This window comes from Candoia aspera, chromosome 5 (genome assembly GCF_035149785.1).
Source record: "Candoia aspera isolate rCanAsp1 chromosome 5, rCanAsp1.hap2, whole genome shotgun sequence".
In the NCBI taxonomy this organism is placed as follows: Eukaryota; Metazoa; Chordata; class Lepidosauria; order Squamata; family Boidae; genus Candoia; species Candoia aspera.
Genome location: NC_086157.1, coordinates 98,171,415 through 98,194,695, shown reverse-complemented (window position 1 = coordinate 98,194,695; position 23,281 = coordinate 98,171,415). Strand labels below are relative to the sequence as shown.

The window sequence follows — 23,281 nt, the reverse complement described above, 5'->3', positions numbered from 1 at the left end:
TTTGTACCCTAAGTCTAGCTAAAGCCATCTCCTGATCACTGTTTTCAAAGACTGCAAAAGGTAGAAAGGGCTAGTGAGATAAATGTGAAGAGGTTCTTGTAAACATTCATCAGGTATCAGGTACCTGTTTAAGGAATACACTGAAGTTGGGCTTCAGAACTCAGCATATGAAGAATATCTGCTTTCTGGTTTTTAAACATATAGAGAAGGGTTTCCTTGAATGTCCAATAAAATGTACTGTCCTTTGGAAAGTGCTAAGGCTTCCCTGATTTATGGTTTTGTGTCCTGCACCAGCAGTTGGCATGTAACACCAATCTTTCTTCTTATTTTATATGATGTAGGAATCAATATGGGCTAACTATGAGGAGACCCATACTCCATAATCAGTTAATTCTGTTCTCCAATAACTAGGCTAGTTTATTTCTGTGTGGTTCTAAGGATGGCTCCATATAAGCTGAGTAATTTCTGTCCTCCGTTTTCTTTTCAATAGTTTCCCAAATACTAAAAAAGATATTGGAATCTTCTCTTCTGCTGCCTCTACCAATCAATAGCATTTTCTTGTCCAGGCTAAATATACCTATAAAACAGCTTTGCATTACTGTTTCTACACTGCAGTCTCTCCTTTGAATCTTTTCCAGTTGCCAATATCTTCTGAGACATCTGGTGCCCCAAATTCCTAGCAGATTTTAATCAGGTCACCCTGATGTTGAATAAAATGGCATTATTGTTTCCTATGTCTTGACAACCACTACTCAGCCAATAAAAAAGGCTTTGGCCTCTATAATTAGTGCATCACTTGGTTTACTCATTTTCAGTATATTAAGATTTCTACATGTTTCCTGAAGGATTTCTGTCCAAGGAGTGTCAGACCTTGTAGGAACTAGGAAGAGGCTGCTGTTTGCTCAAAACAGGGTTGCTATAAAAAAATAAGGTGGCTGGTTGCTCTACTTGGAGACCCCTACTCCTGATTCTTTGAGGCTCTATACACAGATAAAGAATTGGCATTCCAATAGCTTAGTATGTTTGCTTTTCAGTCCTTCTTCGTCCCATATAGCCTGAGAAGATTTCTTTTGGCACAGATTCTGTAAAGCCATCTAGAAGCAATTTTTTGTTTGTGAGTGAATGCTCACTTTGTGTCACTGAAATGGTAAAAGCAGATTTAACCTGGAATGGCCATCCAGCAAGAAAAGCCATGGAAGAAAATATTATTTATAAGGTTACAGTGGGGCATCCTCGCTATTGAACTGGCTTATCCCCTGATTCTTTGGTGGAGAACCACTTTGCACTTGTGTCTGCACAGTTGTGCTTGTGAGATCACAGTTCCATTGAGATTCCCCAGGTTCTGGAACTTCCCAGTGAAAATATTTTTCAACCTCTTAAAAGTACTCTCATGAGAAACCTCCGTATGAAAAATTGCTGCTTAATATTCAGCTCTTTCTTTCAGGATGACCTCAGGTTTCTTCTATACGCAGAAGAAGGTATATAATGTTAATTCTGTGGTTTTTATCTTGGAAGAGTGATTTTCTCTTCCAGTTAAAAGGCTGGAACTGTGGCTTCCATTGTTCATTTGATTTCCGTACCTGATATGATTTCAGCTGGATATGGTTCACCGTAGTTTTCATCCATTTTAGAATAATGGGGAGGGGTGATGAAGAAGTATTCTTCCTTTGAACATGAGACAGGTCTTTGTTGGCCTTTAGGAGAAGACATGATAAAGTTTGTGTGGTCTATCTCTCTCTTTTCTGTATGACTCTCTCTCCTCTCCCAGAATCAATCCTGAGAAACTTACAGATGTCCAGAAGAAACTGCAGTCCCTTTTGGCTCAGGATCAAGATTTGAAAGAATGCGCGCAACGGGTAAGGGCACAACTATTAGTGCCATTGTGGCATGGTTGGCATAGTTGTAGAACCTATGTATTTTAAATATAGCACTGAGTAAGGTTTTTTGTTATGCGGGTTATAAAACATCTGAAAGGACATGCTTGTTTTTCAGCTGTCTTGTCTTTGGCTAAAGTAAGGAAATATCAGAAATTAATTAAAATTAATTGCTGCTTAATATTCAGCAATTAATCAGCAGGTCATCATTTTTAGGCAGTTCCTGTCCTCAGACTTAATACTCTAAAATAGGGTTCCTCAACCTTGGCAACTCTAAGCTGTGCGGACTTCAACTCCCAGAATTCCCCAGCCAGCTGGCTGGGGAATTCTGGGAGTTGAAGTCCGCACAGCTTAGAGTTGCCAAGGTTGAGGAACCCTGCTCTAAAAGACACTGTATATGTAAGGAAAGGGTCTGGAGAGCGACAAGGGTAGGAAACAAGATGATGGTAGTTAGTTCAAATGAATGAAAATATATGAATCTTTCAGGCCGGTATGGCATGCATTCTCTGTTTGCGAGGTCTCTTTCCTTTCCTCTCTTCTTCAGGTCAAGATGAATCTGCTTCTTGTCTTCTCAGGGCAAATTGATTCTTCAAAAGCCCTTCTGGTGATATTTGGGGAGGCAGGGGTATGGATGCTCAGGAGTAACTGCTCAGCAAGTTATTTGTTTGGGGTTTTTTTTCCCTTCCTGCAAGATGATTTCTCAGAAGGCCCTCAGGTATAATTCAAGCATATATAGTTTCTTATGAAAGAAACTGAAACTCAGTACTACAGACTTAATATCATACTTGAGGGTTCTGAGCAGTGAAAAGAGAGGCAGATGGCTTTCTTCCAAACAGTGAATGTCTGCTGACCATGGTGCTCTTTTATTTAAATATTTATAAATCTGTTTTCTTTCTTAGTCTCCCAAGCTGTTAGAATATTATGGCAGGCCTTTAAAATTTAAAACGAAGACAAAAATAGGGTGAAATTCAGCCTCAGCAATAAACCATTAGTAAAACAACAATGTAACTGCTAATTCATGTTGCTTAAACACCATTTGTGGCATGGGACCGGGTTACTTGTGAGACTGTCTCTCACCAGTTGTATCTACCCATCCTGTGAGATCCAACAGGAGAGGCATGTTCTGGTATTTATTTTATTTTATTTAATTTATTGCATTTCTTCACCGCCCATCTTGACAAACGACTCTGGGCAGTTGATGGTGCTGGTTGGTTTTCTCAGCTCCTATATTTGTTATTTATTGTTTTTTTTTATCATGTTTTTATCTTTTTATTTTCTGTTAGCCTCCTGGAGTCATATGTTTGAGATGGGCAGCCAAATGAATTGAATAAATAAATAAACCAGAACTTTTTAAAAAGTAATTTTGACTGAGGAGGTATAATGGTATGTGGAAATGACCCTGGTAAGTGGCAAAGAGATGCATCCAAGGGAATGGTCAGATAAAAGGCAGCTTAGCCTGCAGCGGGAAGGTGGACAGGGCATGTGGCTCAGAAGAGACCCTTCCTAGTGTCTTGGGCTGTAAAGGGGACTGGAAGAGAGATATACTTTCAGACTTGCAAGATTCTATTAATGTAACCTTACAATAAAGTAGAATTAGCTCATCCGGCCATGCGTCCTATCTGGTCGACCTTGCAAGTCTGACAGGAGGTGAACTGTGCATTCCTTGGGAGGATGATTGGGACGGTAGAGGCCACTACTAAGAAGACTTTGTCTCCCCTCTACTGCATGATCAGATGTCCTGTTGATACTCTCAACTTGAATTTGAGCATAGGTGTGAGGGTAGGGGATTGATCAGGATCATGCTGAGGGGAAGGACTGGATTGTATTCACTGTTCTCCCCCTGACTCCAAACTTCATGCATGTAGAAAGGAGGAAGTAGCATAAAACTTTGTACTTTTGCACCAACTTTTGGACAGTAGTAACCAGTTTTATTCTAGTCAGTTTTGACATATCTTTGTGACCTTGCATTCCCTTCTTTCTGTTGTGCTTTTGTGATTGAGTTGATGCACCTTGGTTTCTTCAGACTGTAATTGCATTTTTTAAAACTTCAGTTGTTAGTTGCCATAAATATTTTATAGAGCAGCTGAGTGCTGCTGATAATAATTGTTATCCCTGTAGTAGTCTGTTGGCCACCTGAGTTTCCTATTGATTTGGAAGCATAAGCTCATACACAAAGACAGATTTTTTTTTTACGTATCTAGGGACATTTTCATATACAAGTTCTTAAATTAAAAGAAAATGTACTTCTGCAGCCTGAGAAGAATGTATGAGGTTCCAGACTAAAAAAAAAAGGGAAGGAAGAGATGTCCAGAGGGAGATGATACGAAGGGAAAATTGGTCTTCTCGAGCTCTGACAGCTTAGAAAAACTTCCCAGTTGGTTAAAACTTGGGGCATGTGTGTCACAAGATTTTTTTAAAAACCCTCTCCTCCCTGCATTATATACAAATACTTCAGAATTAAAAGGACACATTTTCCCCTTTTTTTCACTCACTCTCTCCTTTACCAATAAATATTCACATCCGGGCATGGCAGGTCAAAAGTTGAGCCTTCTAGACATACAGAGATATAAGACGCTATTTTATTCTATGTCATCTGTTACTCCATTTGAGCTTAGTACCATTAATTGTGATTGGCAATGAATTGTAACCTCTCTAGAAGAGAGGCCTATTTCATGTACTTTATCCTTTTAGTGTAGCAGAGGATGGTCTTGAAGAAGGAGAAGAAGACCTTTCCTTTCTTCCTCCTGAAACTCATGCTGTGGTATAATTAACAGGTTTCCCTTGAGTCAGACTAGACTCCTGATGGTTGCATGAACAAATTCATCTTGTTTTCTTGGAAGAGGTTTGCCCCTGTTTTTTTCCAGGTTTGTTGTTGGTTGCTTTGACTTTCCAGTTAACTCAATATCCCCGGAATTTCCTGCTGATCTCCCATCCAAGTATTAACCAGGTCAAACTCCATTTAACTTCTTCAAGATCAACCAAAGCTAGCCTAGGACTGCCATCTATTGTGACCTTTGTGTAGTTCATCTTTGAGCTGCAGGCAAGGATCATACAGCAAACTGATTTCTTCCTATATAATTATTAGTTCAAAAAGGATTCACTTATTGGATTTTTATATTTGTTTTTGGTGTGGCAAAAACTTGCATTAAGCAACATAAACCTGTACATATATCCATATATAATGAGAACCAACACTTTGCAGTTCATAAGGAATTCTGATGTAGAATATGGCAAAGCTAAAATTCTTTTGCAAATGCATACATTTGAATAAAAATGAAAATTGTTGAGATATAGCAGATGAAATATTGAACTTTCCCTGAGAAGATCTGAGAATATACCATGTTTTGGTCATCATCTGTGATTACTTTTTTTTTTCCAACTTAGCCTACTTTACTGGAAAAAATGAAGTAGAATCAAGTAGAAAATTTAGGCCACTGAATCCTGCCCCCTGCTTAGTTCAGGAATCCAAATTAAGGCATTCCAAACAAATGGCTGTGTAGTCTGTCCTTGAATATATTCACTGACTCGTATCAATATGGAATCAGCTACTGTTCCAAGATCTCTTTTGCAAATACTGTTAACAAGCCAGATTTTTCCCACTCTATACCTGTGCCTTTGATTTTCATTTCCATATGTATTTGTTTTCATTAAATAATTTCTACTGTCAAACTCATTTCTCATTTCTCTTTATCAAAATAATTTTGAATTTTATTTCTGCTTTTGATTGATATTATCTTACTCAGTATTGTAAATTTGGTGAGCTGCCTCTTCATCTATGTCATGAATAAAAATATTGAAAAGTAGAAGCTCCAAGACTGCACCTTAAGACACTCATTCCATATCTCACTCCACTTTGATGAGGCGCCTTGGATATGTAGTCTTTGAGCTTGCTATATGCACATTTAATTATCATTCCATCCAACCCATTTTTGACTGGCTTGCTAGTCAGTATGAAATGGGTAGTTTGTTTATTTAATGTATTTAATTTATTTATTACATTTCTCTGCCGTTTGTCAAATTGCAGGAATCAGCATTTGATTTCTTTACAGCATTCCCACAATCCATTCAGGAAGCTATTTGATAGAAAAAATGACATAAGATTAATCTGCCAAGTCTTATTCTTCAAAAATCCATGTTGATATTTAGTAATCATTGCTTTTAACATGCTTATAAAATTAAGGTTTAAGATCCACTCCAGAATATTCCCAGGTGCTGATGACAGATTGATCTATAGTTTCTGAAATCCTTGTTTTTTCTCTTTTTAAGATAGGAAAAACATTTCCTCTCCTTCAGGAATCTGGCACTTCACCAAATCTCCAGGATTTCTCAGAAATAATATATAATGTTTTGGGTCGATCTATCTGCTAGTTTCTGCAGTACCCTAAGATACAGTTTATCTGGCCTGAATATTAAACTCACTCAGACTAAGCAGATATTCCTGTATCATGTTTCCATCAGTCTCAAACTTCAGTCTCTCTATTCTCCCCTTCACATTTTTCTGATTTTTTTTTGTTGGAAGAGACTGAATCAAAGTAGGAGGTAAATAGCTCTGCCTTTCTTCGTTACCTGTTAGAATTTTACTGTGTTCATTGAACAACAGGTATACTGTTTCTTTTTGGTTTGGTTTTGTTGAACGTATCTGAAGATTCTGTAGTTGTTCTTAACATCCTTCATCAATGTCAGCTAATTCTAAATTTTGTTTTCCTGAAACTGAGTTCCAGGCTTTGTATTCTTTCTTGGTAACCTGTTCCTCTTTGGTTTCAGATTTTCACGTGGCTTTTTGTCTAGTTGCACTACTTTTTCTGTTGCCTTCCCCCTTGTTAGAACCCTTGCTGGCGTTGTTTGCAGTAACCCTTCCTTACTCTAGTTTATAATCTTCATGTATTTCATCATAAACTCTGTGACAAAAGGGAGGCATCTGTGTGATACATTATATCACAAAAGTTAATCACACAGAACTTGCATTTTTAAAAGAAGCCATCAAAAGTAAAAACACTCCCTGTAGATGATTTTTTTATTGCCTCAGAAATGAATTTAGGGATCCTGTTTCCTTTATTTGGTACAGTTCATTGCGATGCCTTACAATTAGTTCCCTCGGGTTGCAACACATGCCAAATTTTATGACAACTCTCAAAGCTAGAAAAACATATTTACAGTTTTGCTTGTAAAATCAATTTATTACTCCATTTTCATCACACATTTCTTCCAGTAGCTCAAGGCAACACATGTGCTTCTTTCCCACCTCCATTTTACTTTCCAAATCACACTGTAAAGTAGGAAAAGTGAAACGTGGTGCTTGTACCAATCCAATGATTTTCTTGGCTGAATGGATTTGGATTGTCTAGCCTTGATGCAGCCTTCCCAAACTTGATGCCTTCCAGATGTGCCTGGGCAACAACACCAACACTCCTTGGGAGAAGTGCCGCAATGATATCAACTGCTCTTGTTAGCTCGCTAGGCAAGATCAGGACTGCTAAAGGCTTGCAGGACCCAAAGATTCCAGGTGAAGCCTGTCTGGAAAGAGATTATCTGATCACTAGGTGTGAAAGCATTGCTGCCTTGGGGTTGTAGGACTGCCCCTTATGGAACATCTCCTGTTTGTCTTCAAGTACAAGTTTTGGAGGACAACAGGGACTCTAACAAGGGAGAAACTGCCACAGGTCTGATTAAATTATAGCCTGGTATTAATGAGATGAGCCATGGAAATGGAGTGAGGGAATAAAGCATGGTCTGCGAGCAAATACTGGAGTAGTAACTGGCAGGAACAGATATGATGGGAGGTTGCAACCTAGCTGTTATAGCAAAAGGAATGCAGGCTGGTGGCTGGCCTATTTTCAGGCTAAAATCTGTCTAAGGAAATCAAGATTACTGCAAAGTTGACCCATTCTAAACAACGTTCTTTTTAAAGCCATGTCAGGTGGCTGGGATTACATGGCTACCAAGAATTTGATTCTGGATGAAAGACTTGGCATGTATCACAGAGATCTGATTGAGAGAGGAAGGGAGAGTTCATCTCTCTCAGCAATGTCCCCTGGGTTATACTGGGACACAGCAGGCTAAGGTGGTGGTGTTTAGGAATTCCAGTTCACTGACCAGAAACTCTGTTTGATTCTCTGCCAATTTTGAGTATTTGCTGTGTCTGAGTGAAACATATAATAGTGAACAGAATCCACCCTGATGCACAACAGTCTCCCTGTTGATATCTGATGTGGCAATGGACTAAATTTGGCTTCTTGTTCTGGATGACATTAATCTGCATGCTGAGGTTGCTTCAGTCAGGAGTGGCTTAGGATTCCATGTCTTCCATGATGACCATGAATCTGTTCAAACGGCATCTGGGCCCATGCAGCAGACCGTATTATAGATTTTGGTTTTTTGTTCACTGGGGGCTCCTTGTCAGAATATAGAAGAACTAGTTGTAACTTTAATGTTGTGGACATATTGTTCTCTGATCAGTTTTAAACCAGTGGCTGCTAGAAATCTCTGCAAAAGTGAAGGTCTGACCTAGGTGCTTAATGCTTCTAGATAGTTTTCTGAATTTCCTTTCTTGTGTGTCACTCCTGAGTGATCTAGAGAAGGCCAAAGTAGCTGATACTACTGTTCTAAAGCACCTTCTTCCTACCAATAGAGCTCAAAAGGCATCTTGATTCATTAGGGAGCTGAGAACAATGAAATGGGCTAGAGTGCTGTTGGAGGAAGCTCCCAGACAAATGGGTTTGAATTGCATTATTGCATCTGCACAGAAAAGACTGATGCTTCTCCATACTGTGAGCATCTCCTCCATCAGCATACTGGTGATGGTGGGGAGCTGGGGCAGTCAGATGCTCATCATGAAAAATTTTCATCAGTAGTTGCAGATAAAGCCAGTTGAATTCATCTCAACGTGAACACCAATATTGGGACCGTTGATACGGAGGTATGCTCACATGGATTCTTTTGAACTTGTAGATCTTGCAGATGGGAACAGGATGTGTGGAGACGTGAGGGCCACAACCTGTTTGCTTGACCTATATCTCTCCTGGTTGGTTAAATTGGCTAGATCGGGACTGGTTGTGTGATTATGGGAGGTGATTAATGCCTCCTTGAGTGTTGAATGCTTCTTGTTTGCTTAAAGGAAGCAGTCATATGAGCTTTATTGAAAAAAATCTCCCTGAACATGGAAGAACTTTGTAATTATAGGCAAGTCTTCAATCTTCCAAGCCTAGGAAGGTGGTTGAAGAAGTTGTGGCCTTGTAGCTGCAGATCTGGACCCATTTTAATTGGGGTTTCACCCAGGATATAGTACTGAGATTACTTTAATCGCCTTGGTAGAGATCCTGCTAGTTTTCCTGGATCTCCTGGCATATATAAATAATAGGTTTTATAATTTGTAATTTTAATTGCTGTAATCTGCCCCATAAACAGGAAAAAAATGGAAAATAAACTCTAGAATATCTACCCCATTGTCAGCTTTGCGAGGTAGTCCAGCTAAGAAGCACACCCAGAAGTACCAGCTCTAACTTTATTGTAAGGTTACATTAACAGACTCTTGTAAGTCTGAAAGTACATTCCTCCCCCAATGCCTTTACAGCCCAAGAAACTAGGGAGGGTCCCTTCTGAGACGTTTGCCGCTCCCCCATTCCTTCTGCAGGCTAAGCTTATGCTTATGGGAGCATTGCCCTGTCTTCAGCTCTTCCCCCTGTCTCTCATGGTCATTCCTACATACCATTACATTAACAGAGCCAGTGGCCCGACTGTACTGGTGGAGCTGATTCCACACATTTGAAAGGCACAACAGGTATTTTGGGGAAGGTGGCAACACCACTGTTCTCTAAAGATGCTATAATTTGCCCTCAGGCATAATGATAGAGAACTGAGAAAATGAGGTGGAAGTGGTAGTTTAGATACAGAAACATTAGGTAGAGTTTGTTAGGACATGTAAAATAGTAATATCTTTGAAGACAATTTTACCTGTGGGAAGGGTCAGGTTGCTCACAGGTTTAAAAGCCCTGTCTTTATAGCTTTATTATAATTAAATAAGAGGAGCAGGTGCTTTCTTCATAAGAGTCTTTTTAAAGTCTTGCATAGTTGTATTAGCTGGCAGTAAAATATTGTTGATTTAGTGCCAGCTCTAGAAAACTGAGTTAGAATTACTTTGCCAGAAAGAGGAAGACAAGACTTATTACAACAGATTAAAAAAAATGGAATAAGCTTCTTCCTTCCCTCCCCCCAAAGCAGCATTTTGCCAATGGCCTTCTAAATCACCCTTTTAAAAGGATACAGTTGAGTGGAGTGGAGTGGAATAATTTTGGAATTTCAGGATATTGATGAAACAAGTTGAGACAAAGGCTTTTGATGTTGCTGACAGATCTAGTGATAGACCTGCCCTGTAAATCCAATTTTATTGCTATATTTAAAGCCATTCTTTTATTGCTGCATGGTACTGAAGTTACAGTCTGTTCTTCCTTTCTGAACCTGCAGTATCTTTCTGAAAGTATGAATAAAAGCTAAATAACTTTTGATGGTCTCCACATGCCCAGAATTTCCTTGAGTTTCCAGAACAGGATATTTTAGGATAACCTTGCTCAATATAATGACTTCCTGATGCAGAAACTTCAAACCTCATAATAAAAGACAGCAATGGAGCTGTAAAATTTGCAGGTCAACGCAGGAGTCAGCTTCCTGTCTAAACACTAGTTAAGAGATGCTTTTGGACTGGCATCATCTGCAGTTGAAGTTAACTAGATCTTTTTTGCTAATCAGAGTTTAGATGTGGATACAAAGATTCTCTGTTTACTTAATATTGGTGTGAGAATTCTCATAACTAATAGGAGGATAACAGATTGCAAGAGGAGGAAGGAGAAAATTCTGTAATTTTGTTCCCATCTTTTAACTCATTAAAAGAGAGTTGATCCATTACATCTGCTGCACTCCACCAAGGAGTAATACTGTATTATCTTTACTTCAAACAATTATTTATGTGAATAGTTTGTTATAGTTAGCACCTTTTCCAAACGGTTGTGCCTTTGATATTAAAGTAGCACATATCCATCATTTTGCCATCAAACCCTGTAGCTCTGTAAGAGATACCGCATTGGAATAGTTAAATTGAATTTTGAATTCAATCAAGCTTTATTGCTGTAACTTTAATTTTAGCAGGCACATTAAAAATCTGTATTATTGGATAAGTGTATTCTTGTTTCAAAAAGTATTAAATTCATCACATTAGCAAATATAAAGGTTGCTTGTTTTTTAGTGGTTATGTAGCATTTAGTTTACAATTTGGACTGAACCAAATTAATACCTGAAAGCAGCAGTAATGATAGCGTGTCCCTACAGTCGCATCAAGAGTCAGATGCTTGCACATATGTACAGCTAGCATTGATGGAACCAATATTGCTGCAGATTTCCAAGTAGCCCTTTTAGCGGAAATGCATAACTTTTCGGCTTCTTTACCTGAATTTCATTCTGTCTGAGATTGAACAGGAGGCTTCCTGCACAACCGTGTGCATAAGATCTCATGATAATGATTGGTGGGAATCATCAAAATATTTTACTGTAGGTATTTGTGTCATCTAGAATAAGGTATGTCTGAGAGACAAAAAAATGCAGAGGATAGTGAGGTACTGCAAATGGCTCTGTTCAATCTTTTGCATGATCCTGAAACTGCAAAATGTAATGAATGATAATAGCTCTTCATTTAACATTTGCAGCTAGCAGAAGAATGAATGAGAATTCTATACGTGAGCCAATAAATATATCTACAAAAGTATTTTTTTCCTTTCTGCTCCAAATAAATATTACTGAATAGTATTGTGGAAACATAAAATGGTATGGTTAGAATTATACACTTGAGTTACCAGGCAAATGAAAGGGCATGCTGATAGCAGCAGGTTATTCAGTTTTATAGAAGTGATTTTTCCAGTGTTTTATTGCAACCTGAATAACATGAAACCAGAAGCAAAACCTGTTACTACATTTTTTGTTGTTGATGCTTCTAAGGATAGGTTTTAAGAGCAAAACTATCCTGTACTGTAGCTTCTATTAGTAGCTTAAAATGGTTTCAAGGACAGATCAAATACCTTCGGTTTTAAGAAATAATAAAAAAGAATGAAGGTTATTTTGAAAGGCAAGTGAAGAAGCACACTAAAAAAAACCCCACTGGGTGGAACTGGGTGGGGAAGCCACTGCAAATGTGCAGAAGCACTTAACAAGTAATACTGAAATATTAAAAATGCATACACAATGCACACACAATTGTAACCTGTATATGCATCAAGTTTAATCATAGGAGTTTAGTGATATTGAGGAAGGAGGGCTGTGTTATTTTTTTCAGGCTGTGAATTGTACTTGGTCTTTGAACTGTGTGCTGGGGGTTACACTTCAAAAGTTTATCTAGAACAAAACTGAAACAATGATTTACAGATAGTCCTTGCTTAATGATGGTAATTGGGACCAGAATTTCCACCACTAAGCAATGCAATTGTAAAGTGCAACATCACGTGACTTCTTAGCAATGGCAGTTCTGGCAGTCCCCAGTTACCATTGTTAAGTGAATCACCACAGACTGTTAAGTGAGGACCTTATGTGATTGCAACTTTCGACTTTCTGCCAGCTTCCCCATTGACTTTGCTTGTGGGAAGCTGGCAGGGAAGGTCGCAAATCACGATTATGTGGCTGTGGATGCTGTGATGGTTGGAAATCTGGGCTGGTTGCTGAGCACCCAGATTGCGATCATGTGACCATTGGGGTGCTGCGATGGCTAGAACTTCAAGAATGGGTCATAAGTACCACTTGTTCAGTGCTGCCGCAAGTTCGAATGGTTGCTGAATGAATGGTTGTTAAACGAGGATCATCTGTAAATGTTAAAATAATTATTGGCCATATAGTTAATAAATTCCCATTCTTCCACACTAAATATTGCATGAGGAGTTCCATCCTCTGTGCTTTTGGGGTTCATGGATAACTCCAAGGATTAAATTGTGCATCAATTGCTGCCCTTTAGTTGTGGTGGGATTTCCCGTATTCCCACATCTGGTTGGCCCCAGATTGTTGTCATGTTATAAAGTAGAATAATTTTGAAATTTATTTTTTCTTCCCAATTCAAGTCAGAATTTAAGTATGGTTGTTTGTTTGTTTGTTCCTAAAGAAACTACTTGGAATCATGATTATGTTGACAGTTAGGGTTGAGCAAGGACTTTGGTGACCATAATAGACTTGAGACTGAAACCGACAGAACTCCCTAAAGAGAATGACTGAGAAACCTGAAGTGTTGCAGGAAGGACTTTGCTGACTGGACAAATGCAGAAGATCAAGCTTCTAAATTTTACACTAAAGCTATACTGACAAGCATCTCAGTCGTTTTTAGAGGCAGAGTCCCAGTGTCTGAAAGTGAGGGAGAATCTTCCTGTTTTGGAGGCCACAAAAGAGCACAGCTTTTGTCCTGCCTGGAAATGCATATCAAAATAGTGCTTCGGTTATAATGACTATTTATTAGGGGGCAATATGGGGTTCGGATTAGGGTAAGGTTAATATTTGGAAGGACAGAGAAGTCAGGGAAGATCCACTGAATTTTGTGCAATTCATCCTTGAAATCTAGCTCTTCCCTGTGTGCGCACTTCAAGTTTGCCTTTCTCATTCCCACATTTGTTTAACTTTAAAAATTTGGCTAAACTTGGCGTCTCAGATTCTGGGTGCCACTGAGTGATAAAAAATATCAGAAATCATGTGAGATTACCAAATCTCATGAATTTTTGATGATTCCCACCAATCATTACCAGGAGATCTTACGCAGGAATGCCAAAAGGTTGCTAGAATTGACCATCTCACGATACGACGGCCATTTCTTAAAATTTAAAAGTTATTTTGGGAGTAGCTGAGGGTGCTCGTTTAAGACATGTTTGGTGCTAGACCGCATTGCTAATGGTATATTGCCAGCCCTTGCTCTAAATCATTGGTGTGTTCCAATAAACCCTGATGCTGCCTTTTAGTATTCTCTTGACTCTTCAGGAAAGAAGTATATTTCAAGGTGCATATTCCCCCAATTCTAATTTTATATTTAGTATACAGATATTATGAATAGTGAGGCTGTTTGAAATAGAGATTACCCAACATCTCAAGGTATGTAAAAACCATAATGGAAAAAAAGGATGTCTTTTTTCAGTATCATAATATCAAGAATATGCTACTGTACTTTAAAAAGTAATTAGCTTAAACTGTGCATCTGTTTCAGTTCTTTAACGTACTGAGTCCCTTTTTTGGCATACTCTGTGGTTTGAACAAGGTTTTTTCTTTTCTCCTCAGTGTTTTGTTTCTTATCTGCGATCTGTCTACCTAATGAAGAACAAAGAAGTCTTTGATGTGTTAAAGTTACCCATTGCTGAATATGCCCTGTAAGTGCCATTTATCTCCAGTAATTGTAGATGTTGGACAAAAACTGTATATCCTTTTTTACAGATTTCTTTAGAACTGCACAAACCAGCACTGGCTCACCGATTCAAATCAGCAATGAAAATCAGTTGGTTAAAAATGGAGGTGTGTGCATGCACATGAGCCCATTCAAATATAGTTAATATATATGGAAACGATGAGAAAAGGCAATAAATGAATCCTTAACTGTTCTGTGCTGCCTATGAAAACTCAATAACATGTGTGGCAATTTTGAATTTTTAAAAAAAAGTTATTTGTCTTAGTAGTCCTCATTAGTTAGTCCTCACTTCATGGAAGGGTTTCTGCTTTTTATGTATAAGGTTTTAGATTCAGTACGCATATCTGGTATGTTCTTAGACCCTTTCCTAAAGCTTGAAGACCTATTGCCATTCAGTGATGATAATCCTGCACTATTTTATTTATTTGTTTGATTGACTTGTATCCTGCCATCATTTGTGATCAACTCAAGGTGGTATATATACCTAACGCTCCCATCTCCTATTTTCCCCACAACAACCACAACCCTGTGAGGTGGGCTGGGCTGACAGAGAGCAACTGGATGGATCAATATAAGTATATTGTGTAAGGCAGCTCTGTGGCCTGAACATTTTGTTAGGAAGTTCTCCTGTTATTGTTAGGGCATAATTATGCCCCAATCTAAGATCAGTGTTCTAGCATTCATTTAAACATTTCGTGGATCAGAAAACTGAACATTCATTTTAGTTTCACCAAATTGATATTCATGAAATGGGGGCCACCTCCAGTAGTGTACCAAGTTTGATGCATTTTCCTTAAAATTTTGGGTAAGGTATGGCAATTATTTTCAGAAGCAACATGCTTGCCCTGGATTTAGATAGAATAAAAAAAAATCAGTACAGGTAGTCCTTGACCTGTATGACCATTTGTTCAGCAACCATTCAAAGTTACGACAGTGCTGAACCAATGGTGGTTACGATTTGTCCTTGGAATTCTGGCCGTCCCAGCACCCCCGCAGTCAAATGATTGCGATCTGGGTGCATGGCAACCAGTTCGCACTTGTGACTGGTTGCAGCACCCTGCGATCAGATGATCACCATTTGCAATCTTTCCTGCCAGCTTCCCCACTGACTTTGGTTGTGGAAAGCTGGCAGGAAGTTGCCTCGCCTAATGACCGTGGGATTCAGTTAATGACAGCAACCAGGACTGCAGGGGTTGCTGTCGCTAAGTGATGTAATCGCGTTGTACAACTGTATTGCTTAGCGATGGAAATCCTGATCCCAGTTGCTGTCATAAGTTGAGAACTACCTGTAACAATAGAATGTTTACAACAGAACAAATGCACACATTATATTGTGATTACAAGCAAAATTGTGTAGAGCACGTCATTCTAGGGAGAAATCCCCCCACCCCCATGACAAGTACAGCCTTTAGGCATGCATAGTATAGTTTGAGCGTTTAAATGTTTTATGTAATATCTATCAATTTATTGTATCTGTTAAACTGTTTTATGCCTAAATTTTAATTGTATTTGTATTTGCAATTCAGGTTTTTTGACCATAAATAATAATGACAACAACTAGATAGTCCAGTTGTGAAGACAGCACAGAAAGGCATTTAGAAAAGGAAGGGGCAGAGACTTGGGGGGAAAGAGCAGGAGATCTGTTTGTTACTGGTCCTTCTGCTAAGGAAAATCACAAGCATTAATTCCCAAGATGGTTAGAAAATAAAGATGGACTCATTTTCCCCACTCCCTGCTGCTGCTGCCCTGTCTTCTTTCCATCTTCATCTCTTCCTCCTTTTCACCTATTTTCCCTCTTGTGGAGGGAAAATAGGTGAAAAGGAGGAGTCCTTGTGGAATCCTTTAATTTTTGCCTGCTTCCTTCATGTTATTTTTATTCTGCCCCAGATCCACAGACTGTGGGTGGCACACAACAGAAGAAAAATACAAAGCAAACAAAGAAATCAATTAAGTAATTGTATGGTTCTCAGAGTCGTTTTGTGTGAGATGGGTGGCCATATAAATATGATAAATAAATAAAGGAAAACAAAAAGAGAGATATTTCATAGAAATCCCACTCTTGATCCTGAAATGGCATCTTTGCATAATGATAATGCAAAGATTCTCCTGGTCATGGCTGATACCTGGTTCTGGAGCAGGAGCTGAGTGTCCAGGAGGACCCCAAGATTATGGGCTGGTTCTCTTCCTGGAAGTATGACTCTATATAGAACTAAAAATGAAATATTGCTAAAATCTGTTGGCTTCTAAACCTATAGCCACTCCATCTGCTAAGTGAGCCTCAACTGTCCAGAAGGACACCATAATTGATGATCTCAAAGGCCAGTTAGAGATGCACCAGGATAATGTCTCCTGTCATACCTCCCCCTGCCCCTTATGATTATTTGCTTCCTGCCAATGACAGTCCCCGGGGGCTCTCCAAGCTCACCCCCACCACAACTAGAGCTTCCATACCAGCTGCTTATTACAACCACTCCACCAGGGGGGCTAGCAATCTGGGAACTGTACCTCCTACTACCTACTTATTCTTCCTCAGAGCCATCCTCTAGAATTGTTCACTAGAGCTCTTAGGTTGTCCTTCCTCTGTCCCCTCCAGGGGCCACTCCACCACTATTTCCTGTTCCTCCCCCAGAGAGAACTACCGTTCCATCTAAACCACTCAAATATCACCAATAGGTGAATCTCAGGTCACAGTGACAGGCAGTAGCAAGTGGCATGCTTTTTCATGGCCAGGGTGAGGTCCTTTCTCATTGCTCTGATGACAGCTGCACTTCAGTGCTCACTGTCCACCTTTGATGTCCAAGGACCTCTGCAACTCACCAACTTCTTGTGGTCAAGTGAGGCTTGTTTTCAACATCAGCTTCCAGCCAAGAATGTTCTGGAGCGGGAACTATTTTTGTGCTGTGGCTGCACAGATCTAACTCACCCAGTCTTTGCTGTTGCTTCAGTCACAGTAGCAACAATGGCTAGAACTTAGATGCAACATCAATAAAAGTGACAGAGGTTATCACCTGTAGCCCCTCTTTGTAGCCTTCACTGCTGGTAAACTCACCCAGTCTGGTGTGAGTGCACCAATGCTCACCATTCAGTCATGCCTCTGAAATCCAGCTGTGCAAAGTATTTCTTCCCTCTTCTCTAATTTTCTACTTGTTTTCCAACCACATCTACAATCCCTAATTCCATTCATATGCAGCTTTTCTCCTTCCTACTTGGTTCTTATCTTCTAAGATTCCTCTCTGATACCCACCCCCAAAAGATCCTTCTCCTCTCAAAAGATCATAAATTCACACCAGGATCAATAGCAAATCTGCCATGTCTAGCTGACTTGTGTGTCTACCAACTGTCTACTTATTTCCCATCTTTTCTCTGGGACAGTAGAGCGTAGCATGTGAGGTGATCCCCTCCCCTGATTTTACCCACAGAAATACAACCTTGTAAGTAGATTGAACAGAGAGAGAGAGAGAGAGAGAGAGAGTGACTGGCCCAGATTTATGTAGTGAGTGAAATCTTGAGTCTGGGTTTCAAAAACATAATCACTATACCAATAACTAATTACTTTGCCTCATCTAAGTAAGAAAATCTCATTAGACCTCAACATTATGTATTCATGGAAGGAGGTATCCCAGATTCCCTCTCGTGGGAATGTCAAACCTTAGGTGGCTTTTGCCGTTCAAATGTGTTTGACATTTGAGAACATTCAGAACAACGATACTTCTAGTTCAAAACTGTCAACCCCCAGTGTTTTTCAGTGTATATAGACTTGTGCAGGAGTTGTATTCAACATGCTTTCAAGGAATTGGGAAGAACGTAAAGCTTGATAATGTAATAGCAGTAATATTATGCTCTCAAAAAATCAGATTATACTTCTTTCAGTAGTAATTGGTTTGAGCCATATTGTAAATAGCTGGTTAGAGTGATTTGTAGCCCTCTTGATTAAGGCCTGGGGGGTAGAAGGTTTGAATCTGCACTGATATTCAGTGGCTCTTTGAGAGAGAGACCTGTTCCAATCCTATTTAGAGATACCAGGTAATTGAACACTGGACCTTCAACGTGTTCCTTTGATCAATATCCCATCCCTCTGTTAAGAATTTTCAACATGATAGATGTCAAACAAGGTCATCTTATATTATGTTCACTTCAAAGAAAACTGCTGTGGAATTCTGCCAGCCATATGCATTTCTTGTGCCAAAGATTAATAACCCTGGCAATTTAATTAAAAGTGAAATGTTCCTTTGCCTTTCATTGTTCCATCATTGTCAGGTGTATTGTGCTTATCTTGCCCATATGCTATAGTATTTTAATTCTTTTAACCATTATTTTCTAGGGCTGGTTTCTCAGACCTGGTGCCCTTTAGGGATGCTGAAGTACAGGTCCTTTGATTTACATACACCATAATTGGGAATGGGTTAAAGATCAGCGCATCTCTAGAGCACTGGTTTAGGAAAGTCTGCTCTGAGGGATAAAAGGATATAAAAATGATTCCAAACTCATCTTCTTGGTTTAATTTGCTAAAAAATATTGGCTTTGGTCATCCATGTCTTCTTTTTATCTTCTTTCCCCCAACGATATGGTGTGGGCAATGTATTAAAGTACAGACACCATAATCAGATCTCCAATAGAGAACTGAACTGTATTGCCTCAATTTTGCATTTTCTTTGACTTGTGGGATTCTTACTGATTTCCATCTTATTCATACAAAACAAAATATTAAATGCAGTTCTAAAAGAATGGTGGCTGTTTACGTGATTCTTTGTCTAGAGGAAAGGAGAAGATCTTTTTTAATGGCCATTGAATCTAATAGTATTCAGGATGTGAAAAAAGATTTAAATTGCCTTTTTTCTCTTAAAGGCAGGTTCAGCCAGAAGTGTGTCTGTATATGCTAAAGTACAGTATAAAAAACTGAGTGTGAAGTTTTCATAAAATGCTTCATGGCATATTGGTATGTAGGGCAAAATGTATTAGCCTCTACTTCTGGTATAGACATATGCACTGAATGCATGGCTGGTGTTGAAGGATTACTTCTTTCTTGTAAAGGTGTCCATATCATTCATTAAAGTTTTCTTTTGTGTACTCCTTTCTTTAGAAATCAGGTGGGTAGCAGATAGAGAGTGAGAGACAGACCTAACTTTAGATGGCCTTCCCAGAAAGAATGGCTTTATATCAGTTCTTTTGTCTTTTGGGCAAGTTGTGAAGACCTTTTCATTTCTAGTTTTTGCTTTAATTTTGGAATGTGTACACCCTGCAAGATTTTGGAGTCTCACCAAAAGTTCCTATTAAATTATAATTTGAATATGACAGCAAGGAATAATTAAATATGGGAAGAAAATTCATATTAAGTTTAATTAATTGTTATAATGATGTACACATTCAGCCCCTCCCCCCATTTGTCCTCATCTATTCCTTTGGAATACAACCTGTGGCACATCACTTAAAAATGTTATGCATCCCTTTTATAAATGGACTGCTATTTTTTATATTCGAAAATGGTTTGTTTGATTGCAATTTCTTTAATTATATTTCAGCTCTGTCAGCCATTCAGGAAGCAGCATTGCCAAAAACCTGGGCTGATGCTATTGAAATAAATACAGACATTATATTGGAAAACCGTCTATAAGATAAGAATGATGGAGGAGAAAAAAAATAGAAAAGTAGTTTGCAACAGATTAAGATGCTTGGCTGGCCAGAGTTAATTTAGTTTGCCAGATGTGTGAATAAGATAATGCTTTTAACCATCTTACAGTTTGTTTGGTTTTAGAGTGTTGTATGAGTTCAGCAATTAAGATTTGTATGCCATCTTTTGTGTCTTAATGAATGTAAGTCATACTTAAGTTATATATGACTTACATATGTGCATACATGTATGTAAAGGCAGGATGAGAATCTAACAAATATTACACACAGCTTAATACAGTATGGAAACCCAGACTGTACACAATGGGAAACATATCATATGAGGACCTATTTTGTATAATTTCCCTTTTGGGGGATTGTCAGGAGGATTATGTGAACTTGATGTGGATTTCTGAGTATGGTAATACTTGTGTCATGTACTATTACTGTCCTCAGCTGTTTCTTTTGGCTTCCCAATGTATTTATTGAACTTCTCAAGACTTGCATTTAAAGTTTACTTGTAAGTAAGTTCATTAGACCTATATATCTTTATTTTGTTCATAAATGATAAATATATGCCCATACATTGAATATCAATACATATGGTCAGTCACTACAACTTTGATGACTGGTGAAACAGGAGAGCTCTCTCAATCCAATATTTAAAGACTGAAGCCAGCTTGTGAGCACTGGAACAGTTAAACAGTGCCACATGCAGTGAAGAAATCCTGGCTTGCTATAAAATAAGAATGGGCAACTTGTGGCCCCCAACATCCTAACTTGTAGCCTCCTCAAACCACACTGCTGAATCTCAGGGCACAGTTGACAAAAAGCAGCAGTGTGATTTTCAATCACTCTGAGGGAGGAAACACTTCATTTTTAAAAACTATTTTATGTTCAAAGATCTGCAAAAGGCAGGAAGCACATGAAGACTATAACGTAAGTCCTAAAAGAGGCTCAGCCCATTTTAAAATACAAAGAATATCTCTCTAACCTCCCCAGAAAGGTGGAAAAACACAGCCCTGCTATGATGCCTACCTCTGTTATGTTATTACTCTGTGTGTTGTGTTCTGGCCTACCCAGATGTTAGGAACTGCTCCCAGCCGCTAGACATTTGCTCTCTTGCAAAATAATACTGTGCAAACAGATTTTGATGAACTTCAATGGGCAGCATTTAAAGTTAGAGCAGAGACCTTGTCCTGATACTTGATGCTTTTCTGTTTTGTAGCTCTCTTGGGCTTGCAGTGGCCCCTCGTGTACGATTTCTCCAGAAGAAAATGCATACAAAGGAGCCTGAAAAAGAGGGGACTGAGCACGCTGAAGATACACAGTTTTCTTTAAGTGATGAAGACTTAGAAAAATGTAGGAGAATTTTCTGTAGAGCAGACATGTTGGGACAAAAGGAGACAGAAGGCCTTTCTGGGAAAAGCAGTCCTGAGGAGGACGCGTTACGGAGTCAGTCTGAGTTAGAACAACCTGCAACAGTCCACGAATCAAAACCTGAAAGCCTAAACTTTTTCGAAGAAGAAGATGATGATGATGATAATGTTGATGGCTCTAAGGATGTGTTGATTGTAAAACGGCGAAATGTCTTTGGCTTAGAATCAGAAGAGAAATCAGCATTGGTAAGGATGTTTTTTTTTTTAAATGTTAACAGCCAGCCTCCTTCTTCTGGAAGGGGGTTATTACCATTATGTTCCTGAATATATGTGGTTGGCCATTGCATGACACAAAATACCGGACTATTAAGTCTATGGCCTGATCTGGCAGGGCTTTTCTGTTGCTCATATATGAGTTTGGGGTAGCTGGTCGTGTTAATCAGCTTATTGCTATGAAGCTCTTATATCTTAGCTTAGACATGAATAGACTTTGGTTTTTTTACTGGTTGATATCTGAGTGGCATGGATTGGGTTACTTTGATTGTATGTATTAATACAGCCTTCCCCAATTTATCACTCTCCATGTGCGTTAGACTACCATTGTCACCATCGCCCACCAAACACTTCTGGGAATTATGTGACTTGTTGCCTGGTATAATTAGAGGTTGTCAGATTGGGAAATCTAATATCGAAATTTTCTCTTGTTGTTGACCAACAGCTTGATGCTCTGATTTTGTCAGCTTCCCAAAAGTTCTTATGCACTAATGTTAAGGTTGCATCATAGATTTTATTTTTACAAGACCTTCAGAAATGCTGCTAGTAATTTGAACATGTATAATTTGATAATTTGTATGTTAAATTCGTTATTCTTTTGTAGTTCTAATTAACATTGGATTCTGGATTATTTAAAACAGAATAATTGATTTTGCCTTCATTGCCTTACAAAGCAAAAGGAAATGTAGAATTGCTCCATTGCGGAATATAATGACAAGGGCCCTGGAAAAAGCCCTGTCATTTCTTGGAGAAGTATATTATTTTATTATATGTCAACACTAGCTCAATCAAAAACTTCTAATTTTAGTGTTAATACACACATTGGCATACTCACACTTTCATCAGCAAATACATTTTCTAATGTTGACAACTCATTTAATAAGTTGCCATGGTGGGAACAAGTCGCTTAATTAATTTTGTAGGTTTTAAAAGTGCAATGTATTTTAAATAATTTGTGTGAGTTGACCTTGAAATGAATATTATTCAAATGTTAGGTACTCATAATTCACTGAAAACAGTTTTCAGTTGTTTTTTTTAATCCAGACTGTCAAGATAGTAACTCAATTTGCTTTTAAACATGCAGATTACCTTCATGTGACTTTTATGTTTGTCAGCTAAAGGACTGGCGCTAAGAGTTATAGGAAAGTTTATATAAGTGCTTTGATTGTGACCAAGCGTGTCACTAAGGAACTGGAGGAAGTTTTCTTGATTTAGTTAGCTATTTGAAAGGAGAATTCAGTCATAATTATATATCAGGTAACATTATTGAGTGACAAGATCCATCCATATGTATGCTTTGTGATTTTCTCTTCATGGTTAAACACATTTTCCTGGAGGACCAGGTGGCAACTGTGGCTAGTGGGGGCCTTTGCACAGGTTCATCTTGTGCACCAGTTGCACCCTTTCTAGACCTGGAGGCCTTGCTCACTATTACTCACACTATTGGCTGAATTATTGTAATGTGCTGTACATGGGGCTGCACTTGAAGACTACCTGGAAGTCACAACTGGTTCAGCATGCAGTGGTGAATACAATTCTGAGAGCTTTGTGTTTTGCCCATGTTATACTGCTGCTATGTGATCTGAACTGACTTCTAGTTGCTTTCTGGTTGCAATTCAAGGTGCTGGTTACTATCTTTAAAGCTGCATCATGAGGCCAGGTTATTTGCAGGACTGCATCTCCCTGAGGGTATCTGCCAGTCCTACCAGGTCAGATAGGATGGGTGAACTCCACCTTCCCTT

The 23,281-nt window shown here is 38.8% G+C and overlaps 1 protein-coding gene across 1 annotated transcript in view; it reads left to right on the top strand.

Annotated features, from left to right (window-relative positions):
* The window catches only part of DDX10 (DEAD-box helicase 10), a 174,872-nt gene that overhangs the window by 29,488 nt on the left and 122,103 nt on the right, over positions 1 to 23,281 (top strand). The window contains exons 11-13 of the mRNA XM_063305813.1: positions 1,769 to 1,856; positions 14,157 to 14,245; positions 21,116 to 21,512. Of these exons, the coding sequence (XP_063161883.1) occupies positions 1,769 to 1,856; positions 14,157 to 14,245; positions 21,116 to 21,512 (574 nt within the window). The remainder of the gene's footprint in view (positions 1 to 1,768; positions 1,857 to 14,156; positions 14,246 to 21,115; positions 21,513 to 23,281) is intronic.